Consider the following 17769-nt stretch of genomic DNA (forward strand, 5'->3'; position numbering starts at 1 on the left):
GGTCATACTCAGGTTTCAGAACTGCGAGAAGCCAGCCCAGGGACCGGACTTCGGGCGCTGTCGGACTAAACTGCTGTCAGATGGATGTTTGCCAGATTTTGGCTAATTCAACCTAACAGCTTCTTGGAATTTTATTTTTCCCAAAGTCCACGACGTGAGAAAGTCCACGACGCGATGTGGGTGAGTCTCGCTAAGGCCACTCGCTTTGGAGGAGGAGCCGGGGGTCACAGAAGGGCCGGCGTCTGGAGGATGGGGATGTCCTCCAGGTCCCGCAAATGGTGAGACCCGCATTACCCTGAGGGCCCGCCTCTTGGCAGTCGTGGTTGTGATTGGTGAAATTAGGCGGAAAACTCGCTTGCCTCAACCACAACGTGATTTGATTGGCTACGACACACATTAGCTTTTTCATAGCCCAAACCTAACACCGCTTAGTGATAAATCCCGCCTTAAAGGCGTTTGATAACAGTTTACGTGTTGTAAAGCAAACGGTGATTGGTCACAGAGCTCACGGATTCAATCGTTAGTAAACACAGCGAGGCTCCCGGGACCGTGGATTGGTCAGCGTTCCGGTGCGGCCTAGTCAATTCCTCCGGATTCCGCGCGCCGGCTGGCTGCCCTCCTGCCCGGGCCTCGCCCCCTGCCTTGCTGATTGGTTGTAGTTCGTCCAGAGGGGAGGAGGCGGAGTAGGTGCTCTCGCATTGCGTCACTTCCGTTTACTGTCGGCCGCTGCCGCGGTGTTCTCAGAGTGTGGCGGCGAACGGGCTGAAGGATCTGGGGGACGAGAGGCGGGGTGGGCGGGGAGGGTGGACGGAAGGGGGAGGAAATCCCATTACGGAGACGCCAGCCTGGACGTTCCCGCCTCCTCCGACACTGTCGGGTCGGATCGGGGAAGGGTCACTGCCTCTTCCAGCGAGAAGGGGGGCGGAGCCCGGCTCAGGTGAGAAGACCCTGTCAGAGCGAGTGGTGGTGGCGCGCGCGGGCGCGTTCACGTGGAGACGGTTGAGCACCAGCGGCGCTGGGCTGGCGGCGCAAGTGGGGTCGCGACAAGGCATCTGGGAAGCGCGCAGACGCGTACCGGTGTCCCTCGCCTACTCTGTTGTCTTTTCTGAGGGGGTATTGTTACCCTTCAGAGCAGAGGGGCCAGGAGGATGGGAGGCGGGTTCTTCTGCGCAGGCGTCCCCTGTGTCCCGACGCCTGGTTGTCTGCGGGGTGGGGCGGGGGCTCTTGCCCCCTCGATCTGCGGGCTGAACACGTTGGTTACCGGGATGGAGGGGTCGGGTGGGGTAGGTCTCCGGACCAACAGCCTGGCGGGGTGAACAGAGAAACTGCCCTCCCTGCGGGATGGGGTCGAATGTGGCTTCCTTTCGCCCATCCTGGGTGTCCTTGAGCAACAAGGTTTCATTTCACCAGAGCAAGGCCAAGGCGGTCTGGAATTGGGAACTGGAGGCTGACCCTGGAGGGGTGGAGCTAGTGTTTTGGAATGCCCAACTTGTTATCAGAGGAAAAGTGTTTATAGGCATTTATTGAATGCCCACTACTTCCAGGCTTCGTGTAAGAACAGCCGTTGTACCTTCTCCCCTTGTTTGGAGGCCAGGCAGATCTGTACATAAATATATAAGGCAGTGCATTAAGGCGTGGGGGCAGGGGGGCGGTGTTGACGGTTAGGTTCTTTTTTCCTTCCCAAAGTCATTTGTTATTAAGTCAGTCTGCATTCTGGTATAGTGGAGGGTACTGTAGAAGCTAATTTCTGAAAAGAAGACAAATTCTAATTTAACTTGGAGAAAAAATTTTAGGTAAAAACACGGTAGTTTTGATTACTAAGTAGTATGCTTGGGTTCTGTTAATTTGAATGAATAGGAGAAACCCTTCACCTTCAAGAATTGAAACAAAATTTTTCCATATTATGTTAATATACTTTTCAGTTGTGGTAAGTAGAAGATATTACATACGGTGGGATTTTTCTTTACAAGTTGGAGAGAGTGCTGTGCCTTCGTCATCATTGATGATTTGTTATTTTTGTATGGGTTGTTGTGCTTTAGATAATTTTTAGAAGATGGACTGGGCGCCTCTGTCTTCTGGAAAACTTGCTTTTCATTTGCTAAAGTCTTAGGATTTCCGTGGTGAGGGTGGTTGTCCATAAGCTTAAAGAATAAAGTTGGGGGCTGGGGGAGGAAGAGATCAGATGGGGAGAGAAGAAAGCATTTTAGAGAAACGTCCCTAAACCAAGCAAAGGCCTAGCATTATTGCTTTAATCCCTTTTGGAAATCCCAGCAAACTTGGGAAGACTGGCCTGGCCACCGCACCCAGCTTGATCACCTGCCAGGTAAGACGCTTTGGTTGGAGGCTTGTTCTAGGCCCTTGGATTTTGCTGAATAAGTGAACCAGGACTTTTAGAGTCCTGAAATCAACTTGTTTCCTGCTCCGCCATTTTTCTTTTCCAAGTTATGTCAAAACATAGTGTAGTTAGCTGGAGATACTGGCAAGCTGTGTTCTGGGTAATTGAGGTGTCTAGCAAAATTCTGCAAATGATAAGATATGGAAGAAAAATATCTTACAATGGAGTGTTTTCCTAAATTTGGGGCTCAGTGCTCTCAAAAGAGGCTTTGTCGCAAGACTATGGTGAGAAGTTGAAGTCGTTTTACAAAAATCACTTGGATACAAAAATGCATGTAAGTGTTTTAGTTTTTAAAGTACTTAGCATGAATTATATTGAGTTCTTCAGTGTGTGTACAGTCAGATATGACAAAGCTTGCTGTGGTGCTGACACAGAATCTTGAATCTGCTTCAGTTTCTCCTTGGACAGGGAAAAGGAAAAGCCCAAGGTATTGACTCCATGTTAGCTTTCAACATTTTTTAAAATGTAAATTTGTTGTAAACAAATACTTTTCCTCCTCTTCCAGTTTTAAGAATATGATTTCGTTTACTATACTTAACATTTCTCAAATACGGATGTTGTCTAGTAGAGCCAGCTTTTGTTAGTGTAGCAGGTGGGCTGGAATGTAACACTACACTGCACCTTTTGTGTGGTAAGTATTCAGTGAACTTATGTGCTAAAAGACCAGCTGTTTCTGAGTGAACTATTGCTCTTACAGTTATTTGCATCATTTTCATCACTGAAAGTGACTTTTAATTTCAAGACCAATTTGGGGGGAGGGGTGCCTTTCACTTGATTAATTATGCATATATTTGCTAAAAGCTTTGATTTATCTTTCTCACACTTCAAACAGATTAGAAATTGCATTGGAGCACTGACTTTATTGTAATAGAGTAGGCATAGATAGATTACTTTCTTAGTATTCAAGATTATATTTTATCTGTAGATACTTTACCTTCTGATCGTCTAACATATTTGAATGATATGTTTAAGGTTCTAGTATTTCCTTGATTCTAAAACAGTTTTGTTCCCATTTTAATCTTGAAGACAGGATGCTATCAGTAAGCATTATCCTATGGCCTAATTGACAGCTTTTTTTTTCTTTCCTAATGTTACATGAAATATGTTGCATTTTATAATCACTGGCATCTTAGATTTAATGACATTTGGTACGGTTAAAAGACTTATACCCAATTAATTCATTTAATTATAACCAATTAATTTTACTAATTTTCCTTTGTACTCTGAAAAAAGTTTGCTATTGAAAGAATCCTGTTGGAAGTGATACTTGTTTCTTATAAATGGAAATTAGCAAAGTTTTGTTTCTTTTACTAACTTTAAAGGATGATTGTCTGGTGAGTCTGCTTTTGGAAATTATACTTGGTAGTCTGTTACTTTGTGTACTTGATAACAAGTTTACAAATGCTTTATTTCCAACTTTTTAAGTTTAAAATGAGTAGGGAGAATTGCTCCCCCTTTTCTTCTGAATATGATTGTTAACTTGGGATAACTGATTTTTCACTATATCGTAATTAGTGGTTTATAATTTAAAATCCACTCAACAGTCTTCTCTAAATATGCAAGATCTTCAATTGTTTAGTCCTATCTTAGTCTCTACTAGAGGATTTGAGGAGGACAGGGAGAAGAAAACCCACTGTTTCCGGGTTCAGTTGTGAAAAGAACAGATGGTTACAAAAATCTAAACACATTTAATAACATACATTGTATTCTTTGAGTAGAATGTCAAAAGCCACTCGGCAGGTAAAGTATCAGTCCCTTGCTGAATGCTATTGATTTGATAAATGATTCAGAAGTAAGGAATATCCTACTTAGAAAGTAAACTAGGTATAAAAACGAATTAAATCTGTTTTTCATTTTCTCTACTGGAAAGGCATCATCACTAATGGTGTCTTCAATGCTTTGGCATGGCTTTTTTCTTGATAAAATAGTTTTTGTTCATTAAGAAATATGTTTCTTGATCTGTCAAGGGTAAAAGGCAATGAAAGCTATTTTTAAAAATTGCTGAAAAGGTTGTGTGTACGGGGGCAACTGGGGGTGGCAGGCAACATTTTCTAAATAACAAAGGGAAAATACATTTAGACTTAAGCAGATGTTAAACTAGATATACTTTCAGATTTATAAGTAGCTAAAAGAAGTCATTTATAGTGGTTTTTATAGATTTTAATATGCTTATGAAGTTTGTATGATCTTTAGAGCGTTAACTGGCTCCAGATGTTCTTTCATCTAGAGAGTCAGCTAGCTGGCTATTCATTTTATGTTTTAGGAAAATGTAGTACCCAAGAAAGGGAAATTTCTAGGCTAGTTACAGTGTAAGTAGAAAATTCTAAACAGGATAAAGCAGTGAAATGTGTCATAAGTTACTTTTAAGTTTAAATACAGTGTTTTCAGAGTCATGTAACTGTCTTGGACACGCCCATCCTTCAGACAGCACTCCGCTGGTGGCCCACCACCTTGACAGACCACCTCCCTGACGGGGGTGAGCAGACCAAGATTCTCCCCTTATGACAGGTGAGCCTGCTGCCAGGAATGTATTTTGTCACCCTTCCCTTCTCCCCAAAGCTCTGGTCCCTGATTCTTGTTCTGCACAGCATCATGGAAGGCAGGTTTGGGGAGGAGCCAATGGCAAGGGACAGTGGGAAGAGAAAGCAAAGCTCATCCTACATCCTCCTCACCTTCCAAATCAGTCTGTTGGACGTGAAGGCTTGGCAGTGTGGTCGGTGATTTTGGCAGTGTGGTTGGTGGTGGTGGCATGCAGCGTTGGAGGATTTGAGTAAGAGAAGAGAAGCCCCTCCTGCTACATCTTCCAGAACGCTTGCTCTAATTTTCACTCCCTTAGCTGTTATTTTACGCACTTGTCTTTTCACTCTCACCCCCAATCCTTGACCTTGACCCCTGCTCTTCAGCTTCATCCCCTTACTCCGTCAATCTCCTAATCCTTATTCCTAGCCTTTGCTCACACTTGTAAGTATGTAGTGTTCTCTCCTCTCCTGAGTATCCTGTCGTCATCCACCTGGCCCATGTCTATCTGGGGGCTGTTCACATTAGCAAAGTGAGGTTTCATGGTCGGATCTGGATTTACAACTCTTCTCCTTTACTCACTGCACTAGTTGGGTGATGTCAGCCCTAGACACAGGATGACAGTCACTGCTTGACAATCCTCCCTAAGAAATAATATATGTAAAGTACCTACAGAACCTGGCTCTTAGTTGGCATTCAACTCTCTCATTCCCACCCAACTAATCCTCCGCCACCCAACTAATAGATGTCATCATGGGAAGGGGTGCGGTGTTACTGATACTGCATAGGTGCTTTGACAGTTGGCTACAATAGTAACAGGTTAAAGGCATACTTCCTGATGATCCCGGAAGGTAACACTGCTGAGAAACTGCCAGGCAATTCATTGCACACACTTGAGTAGCATAATATATGAGTATGTATAACTGGAAGGCTGCCTTTAGGCTCATTCATCCTATATATTTGAAGAATGAGACTCCACATACATGCATTTTCCGTATACACGTATGTGAAACATCTACTTCAGTGGTTTTCAAACTTTTGACTTTAGGATTCCTTTACACATTTAAAACCGATCAATGACTCCAAAGAGCTTTTTTGTGGGTTGTAGCTATCAGTATAAACCATATTAGAAATTAAAATTGAGAAAAAGATTTAAGCATTCATTAAAAGTGATAAGCTCATTACATGTTAACATAAATAACATATTTTTATGAAAAATAACTATTTTCCAAAACAAGTGTGTAGTAAAAATAGTGGCATTTGGAAAAAAATCTTTATTTTTAGAACAGTTTTTGATTTATAGAAAGATTGTGAAGACAGTACAGAGAGTTCCCACATACCAACACCCAGTTTTCCTGTTATTAATCTTACCATTAGTAGGGTGCATTTGTTAAAATTAATGAATCATTGTTAATACATTATTATTAACTAAAGTCCATTCTTTATTCAGGTTATCTTTAGTTTTACCTCTTGTCCTTTCTCTATTCTAAGATCTTATCCAGGAAAACACATTCAATCAGGCATCATGTCTCCTTAGGCTCCCCTTGGCTGTGACAGTTTCTCATACTTGCCTTGTTTTTGGTGACTGATAATGTTGAGTGCTGATCACTTATTTTGTAGAATGTCCAATTGGGATTTGTCTGATGTTTTTGTTATGATTAGACTGGGGTTCCAGGTTTTGCAGGGGAAAGACCACAGAAATGAAGTGTCATTCTCATCACATGAACACATGACGCTTACTAACGACTTACTGTCAGCATGACTTGTCACCTTTGGTGTTGCCCTGGGTCACCTGACTGAGGTAGTGTTTGTCAGATTTCTCAAGTCTGAAGTTCCTCTTTTCCCCTCCCTTTCCCTACTGTCCTGTGGAAGGAAGTCACTGGGCATAGCCCACACTTAAGGAGTGGGGAGATACATGCTCCATGTCCTTGAGGGCAGAATAGCTACATAAATTATTTGAAATTCTTCTGCACAAAAGATTTGTCTCTTCTCTCCCATTTATTTATCGAATCCATACTTTAAATCAGTATGGACCTATGGATATTTATTTTACACTTTGGGTTATAAACCAGTACTATTTTATTTATCTTTTTGCTCAAGCTGTTCCAGCTTTGGTCTTTGGGAGCGCTTTCTCCTGTGGAATCCTATGTCCCTCTCAAGTACTCCCATTATCATGTTTGTTTGTTTGTTTGTTTGTTTTAAGCACGCCCTTACTTTCTGGCACTACAAAATTCTGCAGGCTTATCTTGTATACTTCCTGCCTCAGTCCAAGCATTGGCCATTTGTCCAAGGAGCCCTGGTTCCTTTTATTAGCGAATGGTATTTGAATCCAACATCTGGGTACCGGGAATGCTCAGAGTGGCCTTCTTTTACTTTTTTTTGAAAGTCTCTTTAATGTCTAGTCTAATAGAAGACAGGTGGTTTCTCATACCTGCTTCTGCATTCAATTTGTCGTGATATACTTTTGATTAAAGTATACCAAAAATCCAGCGTCACACAAATATGTGGTTGGAAAAGGGAGGAGTATTTCAGTAGCTTTTTCAGATAATTTTGGATAGTCTTTTCTGATTTATAACAACACTCAGCAAATGATATTTTCTTAAGTGGTTAGTTGCATGTGGAATCTGAAACTATATCAATGAACTGTTCATATTCTGTTACATTCAAATACACTTGTTTTTATCTTGCACTTTGAATGAATTTTTTTACCTATACCTTCTTTTGTAACATCATGATTCCAACATTAATCATTTGGAAAATATGGATTCACAGAGTTATGCAGATCTTCCAAATGTTGACACATTTATTATACAACATTTTTCAAAAATCATATTTCATTAATATCACTAACAATCATATCAGAAGGGGGTGAGCATTGGGAAGCTATCAGGCCCACAGTGACAGATACAGATTTTCCAGAAGTCCAATTTTCCCCCGAAAGCTTAGATTTTATCATAGGCAAGAAACACTGTAAGTTGTTTTCCTTGAAATGACAAGCTCATTTTATTCATTTCCAAGAAAATATCTGGCAAATACTCGAGTCTAAATAACCATAGTTTGTCATTCGTTCTTCCAAGTAAAAATGGAGCTCCATGAAAAAGCAATGAGTGCAGTTTGCGACTCAAAAATTGCACAAGTACTCTTCCTTGAAACAATGTCATCTTTCACTGTGCAGCACAATTACTTCAAGTGTCCTTCCTATTTCACCTCACGGTTACATTAAACGAGACATGTATTCAAGAATCAAGACTAAGTAACAGTAATGAAGGGGAGGGAAGATTAGATGCCCTGTACAGTCAGCACTTGCGTGGTAGTGGCTGAGTCCAGCACAGCTGTACAGAGACAGCATTCCGGCCACATTGTTCCTGCTGCCCCTCCAGGCTCAGGTGTCCAGCCTTCCTTTCAATTCTGTGAGCAAACCAGTAACCTTGTGGCAACTGGCTTTTTGGTTAAGTTAGCTGCAGTCAATCAACATCTATACTGCAGCCAAGAACCCTGAAAATAAACTTGAAAATATTTTTTACAAAAGGTATCTGAAGAGGTATTTTTAAAATTCAATTCGTTTGGGAGATATAAAATTTGTTATTCTGCTCTGATGGAAGGTAATCATGAATCGATATCATGGTTATTCAAAACTCTCCCGCAACTCGAGCAAACTCAGAGGACCATGAGGTATATAACTTAGAACTAAAGACTGTCATCACTTTATCAAAATTCTTATCTCTAACCAAGGGGAAGTCAATAGATAATGTCTAACTGAAAAATTAAGGAGCTCCAAGCATGTCATTTAATATATGTATGTAGATATCAAAAGCATTAGCCACGAGTTTAAAGTGGTAGCCTTGGAAAAGAGAACATGGGGAGCAGAGAGGCTGGGCCCTGGTATTTGTCTTAACAAATCTTGTGTAACTATTTGATTCTTTAATGTGTACCTAGCAAACTTTGTATGCCTTTGGTAAAATTTGTTTTTAAAACTCTAAAAAGAAAGAGAGCCTGAACAGACCGTATCCCTTTTCCCAGCACACACACAGAAAACACTGTCAAAGAATTACTCCCCACCCCAGAAAAGGCATCAGTACCAATAGTTTTATAGGAAATATCTATCCAATGCTATGAAAAAGATCATTCTTACGTTACTTAAACCATTTTAGGAGAGGAAGCGTCCAGTGATCCAATATTGAAATAAAGTTATTATCTAATTTCTCCTTGATTTAATAGTTTTGGAATGGCAGTGGGGGATTGAGAATAAAACATAAGTATGTAAAAATGTCCTTTCCTAACAGACAGTAGCATGTATTTATCTATGTGGTTCCACATCACTTTATTCTGTAGTATCACCAACTATGTGTCGCAGATGCTGTCTGGGCTCTGATCAGATCCCCTTGATCCTTTTTGCCAGTTCTGTGCACCTGTCGTGCAGCGTCTGTGACTCTTTGAGGACAGGGTCTTCGGGTGACTGGCATCCCTTTGTGCGTGGGCCCAGGGAGCCGGAAGTGCCTGGCCGTGTCCATCCCCCTGGAGAGGCTCTTAGCTGCTGACTGACTAATGCAGCGCTGCCAAAGACAGGTTCCCTTGCCTTGAGGTGCCCCAAACACATTTATACTTTAGAGCTCCCCTGCTAGACCAGGTTAAGGCTTGGATTTGCCCCAAATCGCACCCTTGCTTGGCTGCTGCTGCTTCCCCCTCATACTCCCCACTCCCATTTTCCCCTGGGAGTGCCTCCTTGATAAATCACTTGCACTTGAATCCTTCTCTCATGGTCTGCTTCTGGGAAAACCTTACCTCAGATGGTACAAATCTAAGCCTTCTTCATATTCATAGTCTTTGGAATGACTTTTGGGTATCATAGTAATGCCCTGCTATTAGGCTGGTGCAAAAGTAATTGCAGTTTGAAAAGTTACACATAATTGCAAAAACCGCAATTACTTTTGCAGCAACCTAATATTTCCAACTCATTCTTGGAATATTGACGGTGGCACTTTGGGATGGCCAAACATACATGAAAATGATGCTAGTGCATCAGCTGCATTTCTTCTTTGGTTTCACTCATGGTTCCACTTTTACCTTAATTGAGTTATGCATGTGTTGCTGGATATTACATAGCTTCTCTTAAAAGTCTGTCAGTGTACTCACAGCACAGGTTGCCCTGCTCTCTGCATGCTCATCCCTACCGATCCATTCGGAAAGATGGGCCAGTATTTCCGTATTTAATTGCATTGCCTGGTATGTGACTGTGGCTTCAAGATGATTTCAGCCCCAGTCACAACCTGACTACAACCACATGACAATTCCCAAGAGAGAACCACCGGTGTCCAGTCAACACCTAGAACTGTCAAGAGAGAATAAAATGATTTTTGTTGTTTTAAGCCATTAAGTTTTAAAGTGATTTGTTATACAGCAACAAAAAACTGCAATAATGTAAAACTTGTTAACATCTTCCCACAAATCAACATTCAAATACTATCTCCACGGGACCCTTTTTGTTTATTTGTTTTTGTCTGTCTACTACATCTTTGGGGGAGATCACTTTTCACCTATTCTTTGTCTATGTGGTACAGATCAGATGCCCCAAACCTCTGAATTCCAGAGGTAGATGATCCAGCAAGGCCAGTCCCCTTTGATTACAGTGACTGTTTCAGAGATGGGTATGTGACCCAAGCCTTGCCTGTAAAAGTCTGCCCTGGAGACTTTTCTGGTACTGTCAAGAAAGATAGTCTCATCACCCAGATTGCAGGCGAGAAGGGCGAGTTCTGTCTAGCACTGATCGTGGCCATTTTTGCCTCTCATAGAAGAGAGCAGCCCCAAAGAGTGTCCTGATGATATGGAGACCCTGGGATCCAGCCGTGACTATAGTTAGCATCACCCCAGGACTTCCTATGTCACGAGCCAGTGAGTTCCCCTCTCTCCTTAAGTCAGCTGAGTAGACTGTTGTATTCAGTTAAGGACGCTGACTTAATCCTGAGGTCCTTTCTGACACCTCGATATGGGAAGGAAGGACAGTGAATAATTAGCCAGTTTTATGGCTAAGATTATCTTTGAGCTGGTGGATTTGATTTCCGTCACTAATCCAAATGATCATAAATTGACCGATTAAGTGATATTGGGATGAAAGAATATTGTCATTCAGGAGAAATAAGTTTGGAGTATCTCAAAATGGATAATTGCACACTGTTGTAACTTAGAGAACAGGTGTTTCTCCAGGTTTGATCATCTCTAATGTCACCACCATGTTAGTTTCCCCCAGGGCCCCTTAAGAGCAAAAGAAGCCTTAGCCTTTGTACTGCTCTGAAGATGGCCTGACCACAAGGCAGAGCAGGACAGTCCAGGCATCCCTAAAGTGCTTTGAGAAGACCCTGGAAAAGCTGAGTTTCTCTCGAGGACTACGTTGGGGCATCTCGTGTAGGGCTGCTGATCTTTAGGCAAATGGGAAAGCTAAATGGTTGAATGGACGCTTTACTGCCAACATTACTTAAACCTCTGCCTTTGTTGGGGTCATGTTTAGTACCTTGGTAATCTTTTCTCAAAGATCTCTGGGTGCTGGGAATTTCCTCAAAATGGTGCCTCTCAGGCCACAATTTCCTTGCTGCCTATGCCTTTTTTATAGAAAGTAGGGATTGAACATTAAGAGTTTGACATTCTAGTGAATGACCTTTTCTGGAAAAGAGTGGTGGTTTCTTATACTCAAGATAACTTACATTTCAGAAAATAAGGAGGCTTCTTTTTCCCGCAGATAATCGTACTTCTGCTGCTTGTTGGGGAAGAAAGGCATTGGACAAAATAGCATTATTTTTTTAAAATCAGTATGCTGGGTTGAAAGATCATTTATTTGAAAAGTTAGTCTTTTATGTCCCCCTCATCTGGATCTTGTTCATCTCTTGTTTTTCTTTCCCCATTATTTTTTATAATTTGTTGAGCTATATTGAGGTATAATGTCCATACCATAAAATTCATTATTTTAAGGGAACAAATATTTTTAGAAAATGTATGAGTTGTATAGTCATCACCACAGTCAGTCCAGTTTTAGAACATTCCCATCAGCCCCCCAAAAGTCCCTGCGTCCATTTGCAGTCCTTCCGTGTCCCACCCCCAGCCCCAGATAACCAGTAATCTACGCTCTGTTTCTGTACATGTACCTTTTCTGTGTCATAGGCAGAGAGCGTCCATTGGATTATTATTTTTTTTAATAGACTTCCGTCCAGTCCTCCTGTCTTGGTCACCTCCATCCCACTTCCCCTGGTACCTTGGCAACCAGTTCCTGAGCCTTTGGGTGGATGGGGGGCTTATATATAAGTCAGGGTGTTTTATCCACTGCCGGTTTAGGATTTAGCTTTCTAGGTGTGTTAAGTCAGCTAGCACTCAATCACTCACCTGTTCACCAGCTTCCAAAATGTTATTGACCTTTTCTTTCCCATTTGTTTTTTTCCTTGTGTGTTTATACCTTTCAAACAACAACAAAACCGAAAAACTTTAGTGTATTTTTAATGGGGTTTCAGGAATGAGTGGGGGGTAAATGTGTGTGCGCAATCTATAATACTACCACCTATGATAACTAGACATCTTCCTCACTAATACTGATTTACCTTTTCACTGATGTAAGGTTGCTAAAAGACTGGTTTGGAATTCTTGGAGCTTATTCATTGTCTTTAGGGAATACAGAACACAAATTAACTTCTGTGGGGTAGATATTCTATCGTTCACATGTTGGTCTTTTCTAACAAGTTAAAAGCATGTTAAGTGTTAAAAGCAGGTCATGGGAAGAGGGAAGAGGAGCCTGTAAACAGCCAGTAGCTGGTCCCACACGTGTGCATGCTTCCAGCGCTGCAGCTGAATGAGCATTTGCTCCTTATTGGACAGGTTTTTAGTCTGTGTGCCCATCATCGGAAACATCACCAGTTTTCAGAGGCCCAGGCTTGGTCATCCACACCTCTGTTCATCACTTCCTGTGGCCCCTGGCCTTGTCTTAAGTTGTTCTAAGTCTTCACACTTTCTTTCTTTGTTTTCCCGTAGGATCATGGATTTTCCTGGACACTTTGAACAGATCTTCCAGCAGCTGAACTACCAAAGACTTCACGGCCAGCTCTGTGATTGTGTCATCGTAGTGGGGAATAGGCACTTTAAGGCGCACCGCTCTGTCCTGGCAGCCTGCAGCACGCATTTCCGAGCCCTGTTCTCAGTGGCAGAGGGAGATCAGACCATGAACATGATCCAGCTGGACAGCGAGGTGGTGACGGCGGAGGCCTTCGCCGCGCTGATTGACATGATGTACACGTCCACCCTCATGCTGGGGGAGAGCAATGTTATGGATGTCTTATTGGCAGCCTCTCACCTGCATTTGAACTCGGTGGTTAAGGCATGTAAACATTACCTAACGACAAGGACACTGCCCATGTCTCCCCCCAGTGAGCGTGTTCAGGAGCAGAGCGCCCGCATGCAGCGCTTCTTTATGCTGCAGCAGCTCGGACTAAGCATCGTGAGCTCAGCCCTCAATTCCAACCAGAGTGGCGAGGAGCAGCCGGCCCCCATGAGCTCCTCAATGCGCAGTACGCTGGACCCGCGGACGCCCTTCCCCATGAGACGCCTTCATAAGCGCAAGCAGTCTGCCGAGGAACGGGCCAGGCAGCGCCTCCGACCCGCCCTGGATGAGTCGGCCATGTCCAATGTTACAGCAGAGAATGGGCCGTCGGGGGTTCATCCTCGGGAGGAGTTCTTCTCACCAGATTCTCTGAAAATTGTGGAGAACCCGAAGGCCGACGGGATGACGGACAACCAGGAAGATAGCGCCATCATGTTTGACCAGTCCTTCGGTGCGCAAGAAGATGCCCAGGTGCCCAGCCAGTCGGACAATGGCGCTGGCAACATGGCCCCACTGGCCATGGCTTCCCGTGCAACTCAGGTGGAGACGAGTTTTGAGCAGGAAGCTGCAACTGAGAAAAGTGGTTTTCAGTGCGCAAACCCTGAGGTTGGCCTCGGTGAGAAGGAGCACATGAGAGTGGTGGTCAAATCTGAGCCGCTGAGCTCTCCTGAGCCTCAGGATGAAGTGAGTGATGTGACCTCACAAGCAGAAGGCAGCGAGTCAGTGGAAGTGGAAGGAGTTGTGGTCAGTGCCGAGAAGATAGACCTCAGCCCGGAAAGCAGCGATCGGAGTTTTTCAGATCCGCAGTCGAGCACGGACAGGGTAGGTGACATCCACATTTTGGAAGTCACAAATAACTTAGATCACAAGTCCACTTTCAGCATTTCAAATTTCCTTAACAAGAGCAGAGGAAGTAACTTTAGTGCAAATCAGAGCAATGACGATAATATCCCAAACACCACAAGTGACTGCAGGCTGGAGTGTGAGGGCCCGTATTTGTTGAGTCCAGAGGCTGGGCCTGCGGGCGGGCCCTCCTCAGCGCCCGGGTCTCACGTGGAGAACCCATTCAGCGAGCCTGCAGACTCCCACTTTGTTAGGCCCATGCAGGAGGCGATGGGCCTGCCATGTGTGCAGACTTCAGGCTATCAAGGAGAACAGTTTGGGATGGATTTTTCCAGGTCTGGATTGGGCCTCCACTCCTCCTTCTCCAGGGTAATGATGGGCTCCTCAAGAGGAAAGGCCAGTAACTTTCCATACTACCGCCGCATAGCTCCCAAAATGCCAATTGTAACTTCTGTCAGGAGCTCACAGATCCCAGAAAACTCTGCCAGTTCCCAGTTAATGATGAATGGGGCCACGTCCTCATTTGAAAATGGCCATCCTTCCCAACCTGGCCCTCCGCAGTTGACCCGGGCATCTGCTGATGTCCTATCCAAGTGCAAGAAGGCCTTATCAGAGCACAACGTCTTGGTTGTGGAGGGAGCTCGCAAGTATGCCTGCAAAATCTGCTGCAAGACTTTCCTGACCTTGACAGATTGCAAGAAGCACATCCGTGTTCACACAGGTGAAAAACCCTATGCCTGCCTCAAGTGCGGCAAGAGGTTCAGCCAGTCCAGCCACCTGTATAAACATTCGAAGACAACCTGCCTGCGCTGGCAGAGCAGCAGTCTTCCCAGCACTTTGCTCTAACCCCGACCTCTTGAGAGAATGCCGATGCCAGTTGTAGGACTGAAACCAAAATCTCATTTGGTTGGGGGCTGAGGCCCATGGGTTTGAGGCTTCCAGCTGCCCCGATGGCTCTTGTAAATTTCGATGGCTAATAAGTGGAGAACGAATACGTGTAGCGCTGCGCTGCTGCATTTCTGGATGAAATGCACACTTTCAGAGAGGGATGCAATCCCCATACCAAGTTCTTCCTTAGGGTTGACTAAAGCAGTCAGAAAGTAGTTTGTAATTGATGTTGTTAAAAGTGGCACATGTAAAAATTAAAAATTGAAGTGCAAAAAATTTTTTTAGCAATTTTTGTAGAACTCTGAAGCATTTAATTAAATTTCCTATACCTTCTGATGGGAATATTATATACCTGTACCGTGATGCAAAACGCACTTATGTGTAACCAATGGCAACTTTGTGCCCGTCTAAAAGGCCCTGGATGACAGGCCTGTCCCCACAGATGCTTTAATGTCTATGAGGAGCTAGTCCTCGGCCTCAGAAAGTACTGTAGTTTTTATTTTTGTCTGATTTGCAGTCACAGGCACTGCACTTTGATGGTGCTGACACTGGGTCCAGAGCGAGCATTCTCTGGACTATTAGGTGTATATACTTTTGAAAACATCACTGTTGGATAGATGTTTTAATAATTTTTCCTGGTTTTAAAAACAAAGTTGTAAATGGAGTATATACTCGTAGGGAGTGACAAGTGTTGTTTCTGTATGTGCGGTTTTAGCAGTATTTAACCAACTTGTATGCCTATGTTACAGGTCCATGTTTGGAGGTCAGAAAAGAGCTAGTGTTTGTCTTTGTTCTGATGATGTGGAGTCCAGTTTTGTGGGATCTTTGAAAGCGCTTTTAACCTTTTGCTCCATCCAGATTTTGGGGGCCAGTCCACCCAGTGACAAGCCTGTTTTCTGCTTCGCTTCTTCACGCACTCACACCCTATATGGCATCATTCCAAGACCCAGATTGCTGTTTTCAGTTGCAAACTAACCAAAAATGAGGTCAAGCCCCTCCCACCATGGGTTTTATTACTGTTATATATATATATATACTCTAGTTTTCGAGTATAGGACCTGAACTTTTGTTGTTGTTGCTCCAGCTCAGTCCTGAATGTTTGAAGTCCAAGCGTAGCAGTGTTCATGGATGAATACTTTCCAGATGGTAAGAGAGTTGGGCAGCCCAGAGCATAGAAATCACCAAGTAGCATCTGAGACTGTTGGAAGAGACATTTGGGTCACTGCCCAGGGCCTCTTTGGTCCCACTGCCTCACTTCCCCAGCCCACCTGGCGGCCTGACCCTGTGCCATCGGGGCTGTTGGTGGCACCTGTGTCAGGCTGAGACCTGGCTTGTGTGCTTTCAGGGAAACAGCATAGGTTAATGTGTCTGTACAGCTCATGAAGTCAGTTTAATTCATGTGTGACCATGAGTTCATTGTTTTTATACAGCTTTTTTAGATACCAACCATTGTGCACAACTGAGAGAAATCCTGCAGTTCTTACATTGAGAAAGCTAAGTGTGTAGCCTAAAACAAAAATCAGCGTGTTTTCTCCTCTTCCTCTAGTGTGTGCAGTTACACATCTGTCCGTGGATAAACTCAGTGTCATAGTCGGGCTTAACATCTCCTGTGAACAGATTCCCGGGGAGGAGAGGGAACCTTTGGGAGTCTTCTCCTTTCCAGCAGATGTGGGGAAGAGACTGGAGGACGTGGGGTCAGCTGTGAAACTCAGTTGTGTGTGTGGCTAATTGTTAGCCATTTTCTGACTTGTTGCGAGGAGGTTCTGCATCCACCCCTCTACATGCCATGGGGACCATTGTCTTGTGAGATTAACCTTTGGAGGCAGTTGGGTCAGCATGGACAACAAGGGGCCCTGCCTGGGCCCGGGGAGAGGAACCAGTGACACCGGGAAGAGCAGTGGCGGCTCTCATTCCCTTCTGTCTTGAGGAGGTGGTGCCAGGATTCTGCCCCCTGCCCTCAGCTCGGGCTTACGTGGACTTTGCTTTGGGGCCTATCTCCGATACAACAGCTGGAGCCCTGCCTCTCCACTGCTAAACGGAATCTAGAATTGCTCATCTACCTCTTAGTCAGTCAGTTTCTACGTGTGAGAAGCAAGCTTGCGGGCCAGTGTCCTCCTACAAGCTGTAGTACTTAAAAGGTAATTCAGAGGTGCCCTGGAAAACCAGTCCCAGGGTTCCTAGGATCCATAGTTTCTACCTGAATTTTAACTGGTATTGCATACCTGGATTTTGATTGGTTAGCCTTAATTATAGCCTGGCATAATCATTTCTGGTGATCAACTCATAAAGTTCTATCAGGGCACCCATGTCAGTGGTGCTATGCTATGGTCAAAATTTGAGATTTTGAAATAAAAAAAATTTGTCACATTCATGCCTCTAACTCAATATGTGTTCCTTTTCTTCTCTTAGGTTATTAAGGTTAAAACAAAAAAGGGAAGTAGTATTGCTTTCTTTGCTAATGCTGCTTTGACCAATATTTCTTTTTAACCAAGCCTCTTCCAAAATACTCGAATGCTGTCAATAACTATTACTGGTCATTTCCTCGAGTGAGTCCCTTCGGCCTTGCCTGCACTCTCTCTGTCTTTGAGCCATGGATGAGTGTGAAGGTTGTTCTCAGTCCACCCAGGTTTACTGTTACAGGGCCTGCTTAATCTTGTGCTTTCGGCTGCTCCCTGACCTGCCTCCTGGGTTGAAAACTCCACCTGCCAGTCTGGCTTGGCCATAAGGAAGAGCTGGAACCCGACTCCTTCAGCAGGAGCAGGGCTTTGGCAAT

General features: G+C 43.9%; 1 protein-coding gene and 1 long non-coding RNA gene across 5 annotated transcripts; one reads left to right on the forward strand and one right to left on the reverse strand.

Annotated features, from left to right (window-relative positions):
- Positions 1-740: 740 nt before the first annotated feature.
- ZBTB5 (zinc finger and BTB domain containing 5) lies at positions 741-17363 on the forward strand. 4 transcript variants are annotated; one of them, XM_019729127.3, is made up of 2 exons: positions 741-937; positions 12920-17363. In XM_019729127.3, exon 2 carries the CDS (start codon positions 12924-12926, stop codon positions 14952-14954), a length of 2031 nt encoding a protein of 676 aa, XP_019584686.3. In that variant the 5' UTR covers positions 741-937; positions 12920-12923; the 3' UTR covers positions 14955-17363. The 4 variants fall into 4 exon arrangements, with proteins under 4 accessions (XP_019584686.3, XP_019584687.3, XP_019584685.3 ...); XM_019729128.3 differs by having other exon boundaries at positions 931-2323; XM_019729126.3 differs by lacking the exon at positions 741-937 and adding an exon at positions 2374-2669.
- LOC148754984 (uncharacterized) lies at positions 10106-12982 on the reverse strand. Its single transcript, XR_016019481.1, has 3 exons — positions 12281-12982; positions 11608-11657; positions 10106-10241 (listed from the first exon to the last, which is right to left on the reverse strand). It is a non-coding gene; the product is annotated as an uncharacterized LOC148754984 (long non-coding RNA).
- Positions 17364-17769: the final 406 nt, after the last annotated feature.

This window comes from Rhinolophus sinicus, chromosome 16 (assembly GCF_057876585.1).
Source record: "Rhinolophus sinicus isolate RSI-liver-muscle chromosome 16, RSI-T2T, whole genome shotgun sequence".
NCBI lineage: Eukaryota > Metazoa > Chordata > Mammalia > Chiroptera > Rhinolophidae > Rhinolophus > Rhinolophus sinicus.